Source organism: Corapipo altera, unplaced genomic scaffold (assembly GCF_003945725.1).
Source record: "Corapipo altera isolate COAL_440 unplaced genomic scaffold, ASM394572v1 48, whole genome shotgun sequence".
NCBI classification, from domain to species: domain Eukaryota; kingdom Metazoa; phylum Chordata; class Aves; order Passeriformes; family Pipridae; genus Corapipo; species Corapipo altera.
In genome coordinates, this window is record NW_020884931.1 from 4831207 (window position 1) to 4841324 (window position 10118).

Below are 10118 nucleotides of genomic sequence, written 5' to 3' on the forward strand. Positions count from 1 at the left end.
TGATTAGAGTATTAAAAACAGCTGTTCTTTAAGTGGCCTCACTTGCAGCTGAGTTTGCCAGTTTAGTTCTAAAATACAACACTAAACATTCTCAGCCTGTATCAATATCCTTGTCTGTCCTTCAGAAGTAACTAAATCCCAGGAGCTCAAGGTGTCTGCAGCCTTGATTCTGGTTGTTAGCTTTGTTTTTTTTCAAAAAGTAGGTGACATTGGTGATGATGTTGTCTCTGCTACACTGTCAGTGTAACAAAATGCTGCATTGCCTTTAGCCTTGACTGTCCCCTGCCTTCTTCCCCTTCACCCCCCAGTAGGTCTTACCTGCTTTAACCAAGGTCTCTTGTACTGATACCTTGTTCTGCTTCAAGGTGTGGCATTGAGGGGGAACTTGTCACAGAAATATTTTGTGTAAGGAATCCTAAAGAGCATTTTCAATTTCATATTGATTAAAACAGTTGCTGACCTGTCCCTTTGGCTGTAGGTACCCTATGGATAAGCAGTTGAAGAAAGTGAAGGGATTAATAAGTAGGGTAGCTCTCCACATCGAACTCTTTTGGGGAGTCTGGAATGTTTCTAAGTCTTGTTTCTACCTGCCCCTACAACAGCAGGTTCTTGTAAACTGTTTTATGCATCTAATTTCACTGATCTTTTTTCAGCTGGTGAAATTCAGAGTTGCTGAAGTCTTTTAAAAAAATATTTTCTGGCCTAGAGGAGTACAGGACTACAAAGGATTTTTGAGATTTCTCTTGAGATGCATTGAGACATTCTCTCCATCAAGCTTTTGTTTTCACTCACCCAGTGGAAAATGTTGATAGAATTCAAGTTGATATGGGCCTTCATTGGTGTATACTCTAAAAATACTTCTACAATAAGAATGCTGTGTTTATTGAACATCAGTATTATTTTCCAATGCTGTCATAACCTACTTGCAAGTGCCATAAGTGTATACTTTAAGATTGCTGGTACAGCTTTCTAGTCAGTGTTTACAAGTTGCTTTGCCAGGATGAGGAATGTTTCACAGACCAAGAAAGAAAAGGTGTCAATAGAGGTCTCCCTTGAATATCCTTGCATTTTTCTTAATTCTCTACACTTGCTAAGTTTGTCTCAGCAAGCAGCTTGTTAAACTTTCTTTGAGTGAGTTAATAAAAGGGTGCTGCTATTTGAAACACTAGTACTGTGTTTGCCAAAAGGGGATATCTTTCACCTGGTAGGGCTTGAGAACCTGCTTCCAACCTCTACAGAGAGGATATGAGTCATCTACAGAGGTTAAGCAAAGTGTGCTTAAGAAACTGGCAAGTAAGCAAAATTTTCTCTTCAGAGCTTCCAAACAGGTTGACAATCAAGTTGTTATTCAGAATGAATGTTCTAAGCATTTTAAAATAAGCTAGTGTCCTGTTTAAGATCAGGCCTTTTTTTTTGTAGCAAACCAAAAAGACTTAAGCTTTGTGCTTTTATTTCCTGAAACATTCAAATAGAACTCTTGGACCTAGTGAAACTCCATGGTGTTTAAGGTGCTAAAACTGAACAAAATTAAGACCTATTATAGCTTGTTAAGGTAGTGTTTCTCCCCTTCGTAGACGGGAATCTCCATGGAAAAACCTGCTTGCTTCTGAAAACAGGTTCTATGATTCATTAAACAGGTATCATCCTGTTGGGATTTGAGACTTTGTAATAACCACTTTGACCAGTTCAGGGTTGGACTTTTTTTACATGGATTGGTAATCACCACACTCACCATCTCTTCACATTTTTTTGTCCAGTTGAGCCCATTTTTGCACTCATTAAAAGCAGATAGTGTCAAAGGCAAATTGAGATGGCTTAAGAACCAGACGTGAATTCATATTAAATACTGGTTTTCTGGCAGTCTCCACCTGCAAAGATGTAAATTCCTGTTGAATGCCAGGATTTAGTGAACCATTTACAGTGTTTTGAGAAGCAGGTTTTCAAAACTATAAAGTTTAGATACACAGGAATAGCAATTACTTTTCCAGGTGAGTTTTCACGTTTGCTTTTTGATTGAAGACTTGTTAAACATAAATTAATGTTTCTACTTGGAACATACTCACAAGTTAGAGTTAACATCATGTATTTTTTTTTCTGTAGATCTAAGTTTCACACTCTAGTGGTACTCACAAAGTACTGACATTTAAATCTTTCTTAGGAGAACTTTCCACAGGTAGAAGTGTCACAGACCCCTCAGAATTACTGAGTCAGATTTCAGCTTTGCTTTTCATGAAGGCACTCACTGTGGTGATTACTTAATCTTTTGTATGAAAGGTTCCCCTTTTAGCTACTTATCTTGGGTGGTGTATTCTGCATGTTGGCATGAATAAAATCTTTACTTTGCATGCTTGATTTAAGGTGTGTTAGGGACTGTCAGTTGCCTCACTGTCCTGTTAGGCAATGCTATGAAAAACCACACGGGAGAGCTCTTTAGCCGTCTATGGATCGAATGGTTGGGATGATTTATTAACTGAATTTCAATAGTTAACATTTCCTTAATGGCAACTGCATTCACTGTTAATCTTTCTTCTGAGCAAGTTGGAGAGGGGGGAAAGACAGGTAGATTTTCCTGATAATAGATATTATTTAGTTTACAAGTTACTGTCTTTCAGTATTTAAATTAAGAATGTCTTACATTTAGGAAAGCAAAAACAGAAGACATTCTTAAGACTGAGGGGGAGAGTTTTATAAAGGAGCTTTCCTGTTGAGATTTTTGACAGCAGGAGTAGGTCATGTAGGGTGGGTAAAGCTGACTTTTTATTCTGAAGCTCTGAAGAAAAAAAAAACATGAAGCAGTCATTTTGTGGAGAGCTTTTCTTTGAAGTCATCTCATTAAAACATTAAAGTAATCAGTTATTTTTTTAAAAAAATTTTAAAAAATATTTAAGTATATTCTTGTTTGGACTTTTCTATTAAGGCAGTAGGTGCCTGTTATCAATTGCCAGGAGCTGTATTTAAGAGGATACTGGGGGTTTTTTCAGTCATGTTTGTTAAATGCTGTAATACCGTAGAGCGTGGGAACAAAGTGGTATTCAATGGAAGTGATCAGAAAATATATATGAAGAATCTGAAAAACTCATGCTATTCTGCTTGGAGTAAGTCGGGGTTCACGGTTTGCGATGTAAACTGCAAGTAACACTTCAAATATCAGACACTTCGTGAAACAGCAATTGCCAAAGATCTCATCTTGATGAATATTTTAGAGCATGCAATTCTTCCATTATGAACTAAACACTGTAAATACATAAAGAGTTTTGTAAAAGATCCTAAATTGTGGTTTGCTTTCATAGCATTAGCACACACAGTAGATTTTGTAGTGGTTGCAAGGTGAATTCTATTTTTCAACTTCTTTCGCTATCAAGTTATTCAGTATTTCATCTTTTGTCTTACTTGGTGGATTGTGTATTTCTTTTTGGGGTGTTTCAAGCAATACTAATGTTAGCAGTTTTTCTCTTGGAACTTACATTTAAACAGTGTAGGCTTAAGTCTTAACAGCCATAGCAATTGAGTATTGGGATCCCACATGAAGAACAAGTATCAAACCAACATTTTGGTGTGTGCACCCTTTTCTGTTTGGAGTCATGTTTTGAGTGTTCTTACTTCAGGTAGCAAATCCAGAAAATGTTCCTGTCAGGTTGTAAAAGTCATCAAAACAATCCAGTGTGATGTTCATTCAGCTCTTATTGAACAAAACCCATGTAATAGGATAACTTCTCTGTGAATGAACTGCTGTCTTGTAAAGGAAGATGTATGAAAGCTGAAGGGTAGTGATTTGATAAAACAAACTAGGAAATATATGCATATATATGTTTGCTATTCTTTTTCTTTTGAGTGAGAACACAATTTTTTTTTTGGTTAGCTAAATTAAAAATATAGAAATAAATGAGAACGAAAACATGGGATACACTGCTTGTGTCCTTCACGCATTCTGCTTTTTTCTGGAAAAAAAAAAAAAAAATAGTTTTATAGTGCATACTCAAAAGAAGATGAAGCACAGAATTGTACCTTTCTTGCTGTTTTTTTTCTTTTTTTTTGTTCCTGTCCACCTTCCATTGTAATAAATAAGGCTGCACCATCAGGTGACAGATCCAGAAAAGTGCGGTGCTTAATGAATTTCTCCTGTGTAGGAATTTTGAAGTGACACACTGAGTTTAGGCCAGGCTTTTTTTGTTCAATGAAATAGGTCCCCGTTTAGTTTACTGACACCCTGCCCTTCCTCAAAGTTAGCATACTGTGATAATCCTAAACACTGGGCAAACCTCTTGACGTGAACTTTGTCCCATGCCATCCATCCATCCCTCCCTGCTTTGGAGAACCATTTTGGTATTCCTGCTGTCAGCATCTAGATACTGTGTCTGCTCATAGCTGTAGTAAGTACATGAGTCTGAATTACACCTTCTATAAAGGAGGGGGTGAGGAAAGAACAGTGAGAAGTCAGAAAACCCACTTCTTTTGGAATCTGTGTTTAAAAAATGCAAGATGATCTTGGAAAGCAAGTCTTTGTCTTAGGAGAGTATTGCATCAGGAAACATCGAACGTGACATAGTCCAAAACACTTAATTTCCTCTCACATATTATCTTACTGTTGTTGCAGTACTTGCTTTCAGTAGCTTTAAAAAGCAATTGATGGAATAATTTGGTTTGGAAGGGTGTCAGATAAGGTTGCTCAGCCATGTCCTGTCAAATGTTAAAAATCTGCCAGGGTGATTCCATGGCATTCATACAGTCAGCATCAACATGTAGTCATTAGTTAGTGGGAGTGTTTCCTTGAGAAAGCCTCTTTTGAATGAGTAAGCAACTGAAAAGATAAAGTATTTGACATCTGAAGGCGTTCAGCTTTTCATGCCCATTATGAAGAAATCAGAAACCACTGACAGTGAAATCTGTCTGCTACTTTGAAAGTTCTTGGTTTGAACTAATAACTCTTATTCATATGGTAATTAATATTTCCAGAGTGTGGAGAACGTTCTCGGTTGTTGCTTTCTATTCTGTGTGGTATTTTGGGTCTGCTTGATTTTCCCACCCTCCCACTCCCAGCATTTTTTTTTTCATTCTGATTCTTTACTGTGTTTTCGATAGACAAGTGTTAGTAAGTTTGATGGGGAAGTCCTATGTATCCTGTACTCATGGATGTGTTTTTGTACTGCAGACCAAAATCTACACCAACGGGACAACCTAGTGCCAATGGAGTACAGTCAGAAGGTCTAGATTATGACAGATTGAAGCAGGTATGTATATAATGCATTGAATGGGCAACTTGGATATATAAGGGCTTGTAGCTGTCCCATACCAATTTTTAACTGTATTAGCTAGTTCCAGACTTAATGATTTAGTAATTGCTTGCAGGGCTATGGTGGTGGCAGTGGTTTTTAGAGGGGTGTGAATTGTCAAGTTGAAGGATCTTCCTAAAGAGCTGTTTGAATCAACGGGCTTGTCCCCAAGTGGGGAGGGAGATTCTGGTGCAAGCTCCAGCTTGGTGGTTCTAGAGTGGCTTTTAACTTGGTAGTTGCTTCTAGACCATTCCGATTTAGTGGTTGGCTCTAAATTGGGTTATGGATCAGCAATCTGTTCCTGTTGCTTCTGGATTGAGTCCTGACTCAGCAGGCAGTTCTAGAATGGGTTCTGGCCTGGTGGGAGGTCCTGGAGTGTGTGTGGGTTTGTTCTAGGATCTAGTTTTGTCATCTTGAGAGAATTTGTGGGACTCTTGCTACAGCTTCCATTAAATGCTGCTGCTAATAGCAGTCTAGCTGCCTTTTTTTTCCCCTTCCTCTTTTTTCCTGGTCTGCTTTTATTTCTTTTCTGTGGTTCTTTCAAGTTGAAGGCACAGAAGATGAAGACCCCATCATCCCATAAAGCACAGCTCTCCCATGTTTTCCAGTGCACTCATTCCCACTGCCTCTGTTAAGATTATTTTCTCTGGAGGCCAAATAATCTCAAACTCTATGTCTACTGGACACATGTCAAGCTCTTACTTGCCCTTGCCAGAAACTGGTGGCCACACTCCCACTCTGGGGCTTCTTGCTGTTTGCCCAGGAGTCTTGTATAAGACTTGGCGAACAGGGAGACCTTCCTACTCCGCAGCTTTGGTACATGCTCTTATACCAGGAATACCTTCAGGCAGAAGTGTGTCCATGCATATGTTGGTGCAGCTCATAAGGGACTCAACAAATGTAGAGCACATGACAGTAATCGCATGCTCAGTTGTGAACAGCACAGTTGTGAACAGCATGCTGACCCCAACACTGGAAAAGAAACATCTGGAATCCCCTAGATGACTTTTGTGCTCGCTACGGATTTGGCGAGGAGATGACAGTCTCTTTTGCAGAAACAGACACTACCCCCCGCTCTGCTTGTAGACACACTATCAAATCATCAGTTAACATCACTTAGAGGAAAGGATGGAGAAAACAGCAAGTGGGAGGTGGCACCTTTGCCCTGTTGCCTTCATTTCCTCACATTCCGCTTGGCAACTGGGACCTTGATAACTTGATCTCCCTTTTTTCTTCTTTTTCTTTGAATATTTCCTTGGCTTGTGGTGCTTAGATAGCTCCTTTTTTTTACATTCCACATCACTTTTCACCTGTAGCAAAGCTTCCTTAGGTTAAAGGAATGTGTGGAGTTTTGCGGGTTTTTTACTTTTTTTTTTATTTGGCAGTTACATTAGTGCACTATTCTGACTTCAAAATGTCACTTCTCATAAGTTCTTTGGAAATCAATTTATAGGACTTCTATGGAAAATTTTTCTCTGTATTGTACTGCAGTAAGGATGTTTTATGGATGCCTGTCTTGGGTTTTGAGGATTAACTTGGAAGCTGAAGGGTGGGTTATGTGTTTCAGAAGGGTTAAGTGTTGTTTGGAAGAATCGGATTGGAAGAATTTTCGATTTCTCTCCACAGAAAATTACAGGTGGCAAAACTAATCTGTTCACTGATCTGTTATTTTTGTTTTGACACCACAGGACATTTTAGATGAAATGAGGAAGGAGTTAACAAAATTAAAGGAAGAACTCATTGATGGTAGGTACTGCTGTGTTTGCTGTTGCTGTTCAGTTTTAGAGTAAGTAGCTACAGGAGCTTTATAATGTGTTTACAAAGTGTTTCCAGCCTTGAGAATTATATATTGGTAAAAGTAGCTTTGTTGTTAGCCTGGTGGCAAACCATTTATGCCAGACCTGTTCTGATTGATGTGCTTTGTTTTCTCTCCCGGGAATTTTGCTTTAGTAGAACATTTATACCAAGTAGTGTCTTTTAAGAGTGGTTGGAGGGATGCTGTATTTGGGTGATTTGCAGTTGTCCTTAGTATCATGTGGTGGTAGGTAGGTTATTTTTAAATAATCCAGAGATGCTGAGGTGCGTATTTCAAAATTGGTAATATTCAGACTAAAATGGTGCTTCCAGCTTTGTCTTCCCTTTGATCTGTAACATAGGAGTCAAAGAAAAGAATTCTCACAATTTTCATTTTTAATGGAATACCTTTTCAAAAGTAGTCTTCTGTAGTTAAGAGAAAACACCAAGAAAGCGCAATCTTAAAGGTCCACCAGTCAGGAAGTAAATAAAAGTCTGTGTATAATTTACTACCTTGGTGGGCTTTTTTTTTTTTCCTGCTTTGTGGAATGTACCAAAATAAAGTATTGGGGGGAAAAAAAGTCGTATTAAACTCATACAACTGCTGATAAAATATCAAATGTCATCAGCTGATGTTGTAGGAAGAGCTGGCTGGTTTTGGGCTACAGAGAATGGGCTTTTCCCTATATTTTGACTGTGCTGTGTTGTACCTCAGCCTTTTACAACAGTGCAGTGCAAACTGTACAGGGCTCTGAGGCTGCTCTTAGAACAAACAAAAAAACTTAAGTGAGCCCAAACATATGGTAGTGATTGTCATTAGGTAAGGTCATAGGCTTGCTGGAGATGGGAACTGAAAAATAAGGTGTTAACTTTACAGGAAGAAAAAGGGTAGTGCCTGGTTGATAATGACAATTGTCTGAAGCCACGTGAGACTGTCTTATATATTGCTTATTCACATTGTAAGACTATTGGAGCAGGGTGAGCCTTCTTTAAGGGCTCAGTTGTGTATTCTGGCTTTCTGCCTTGACTGTGACTATTTGATTTGCTAATTTTCTCTCTCTTTCTCTCCAGCTATCAGGCAGGAACTCAGCAAGTCGAATACTGCATAGAAAGACTAGTACTAAGCCGATGTGACTCTTTAACTTGATATAAAACTGACTACGTTTTGTGAGCTGTTAGAAGAAAACGGAGACAGACAGACAGACACTTGGAAGGAGGGAGAAACAACCTATTCTGAAAAGCTTCAGACACATCACTCTGGTGATATGCTATTCCCCTCCTAGTTTGCAGCTTTTTTCTGACCTTTACAGCAGGGTGGAAGAGACTCTTAAAGTTACTGTAATGATTATGCAGAAATTCCTACACCTATCAGACAAGATCACAATGCTTTGAAGTCTACTCATGTCAAGATAAAATTGCACATGTTTCAGAATTCATGCTGGTTTAAAGGTAAACCGGTGGGAGAAAATGAACCTAACTTGAGAGATTACAAGTCAGACTTACAATTTACTAAGAAGATTACAATAAATACAATGATACAGAGAAAACTGGTTTTAACCCCCAAAGACAGATGTATAACCCAGCGCCCTGGGACAAGAAGTGTGGTCCCTCGGGTGCAAAGTAAAAGGAAAGGAAAACCTGTTGGTCCAGATGATGGTCGCAGTCCTGTTGAGGTAATGATCACAGTTGCAGTCCTGTTGGAGTTCTGGTCTTTCTCTCGATCTGCCGAGTGGTACCAGAAGTCCAAAAACCCCAAGATTATATGTGCTCAGGTTCAGGTGGGAATGTCCAGTACCTCCCCCAGGGCAGGGAGTTTCACAATGGGTGATTTAACTCTGTGAGTCATGGGATATTTTTGGAGTCTTTAATGGTCTAGGTCCTTGCAGCTGCCTATTATGCCAGTCCAGTATGGCCCATTAGCAGAGATGACCCCTGAGGCTGGGTGTGAAGGTGCTAATGCTTCCCGGAGGGGAGTAATCACAGCTGAGTCATTACTGTAAAGACAAAGAAACACTCCTCACAGAGTTCTTTAAGCCCAGCTTGTAGCCTGAGGTGTCAGGTGTGCCCTGGGCAGCTGCTGCAAATGATCTATTATTAACAGTCCATCAGAAATGACATAGAGGGTGTAGAATACACAGTTTTGGTTATACCCACATTGTGATAAACTGGTCCCGACCCCTGTAACTAGGACAGTTGTTAAGACAAAAAACAGGGAAAAGCTTGGGAAGGCTTTTCAGAGAGGTTTTCTTTATTAATGAAGGAGTTAGCAAGTTATACTGTTGTACTTCAAATGTATCTCAGGTTTGTCTTCCTATCATATCTGATATTTCCATGAATAATTTAAGAGATCAGATGTGTAGAAGTTCGGTTCACAAAACATGGAACAATTAGAAACGCGCGCTTTTAAAGGGCAATATTTGTAAGTGAATGACCTAGACGGTGATAACATATCAAGACTTTGGAATTTTATGATAGGAAGCCTCTCTAGTTAGCCTTCATGCAATTTTATAGGAAAACAAAAAAAAAAAGCAAATACAGTCCAGAGTTTAAAGATGTAGATGCCTTCCTACATTGTTACGATGCTTTACCAAATCTAAGACTTCTACATAATGCGAATCAGCAGTCAAATGTAAATCATTAGTATGTTGTAGATTTACAGTAGATTTTGGGGCTTTTTTTAGATTTATGCATGTGGACATTTTTGTAATGTAACACAACACAGCCAGCTTTTTAATTAAAAGAAAAATTGCATGTCACAGAGTAGCCTTTTCATTTGTAAGGCTTAATTTATGCCCAGAAAGATGCGGGATGAGGGAGGGGGAAGGTGACACATTTTTATTACTTTCTACACTTTTTCTTCATCTTACATGCATGTGTAATAATGAGGAAAACATAACTTTTATCAGTAACCATGTTAATGGAACCAGGTACTTAATCCTTTTGTATCTTTTTTCAGTTTTCTATTTGAAATTCAGTAGTACTTCCATAATGGTTCTGAAACTCCCAGGTGAACCAAACTCATTTCTCTGTGAGAGAAAAAATGTGTAGGCATCT

At 38.8% G+C, this 10118-nt stretch overlaps 1 protein-coding gene across 6 annotated transcripts in view; it reads left to right on the forward strand.

Annotated features, from left to right (window-relative positions):
• Window positions 1-8614, forward strand: part of ENAH (ENAH, actin regulator) — an 86626-nt gene extending 78012 nt beyond the window's left edge. For 4 of the 6 annotated variants that reach the window (XM_027659232.1, XM_027659234.1, XM_027659235.1 and 1 more), the window contains 3 exons: window positions 5150-5228; window positions 6959-7016; window positions 8136-8614. In XM_027659232.1, the coding sequence (XP_027515033.1) occupies window positions 5150-5228; window positions 6959-7016; window positions 8136-8173 (175 nt within the window). In that variant the 3' untranslated portion in view covers window positions 8174-8614. Of the gene's footprint in view, window positions 1-1574; window positions 1638-5149; window positions 5229-6958; window positions 7017-8135 lie in introns of all 6 variants that reach the window. The other 2 variants (XM_027659229.1, XM_027659233.1) reach the window with 1 other exon arrangement.
• The last annotated feature ends 1504 nt before the right edge of the window (window positions 8615-10118 follow it).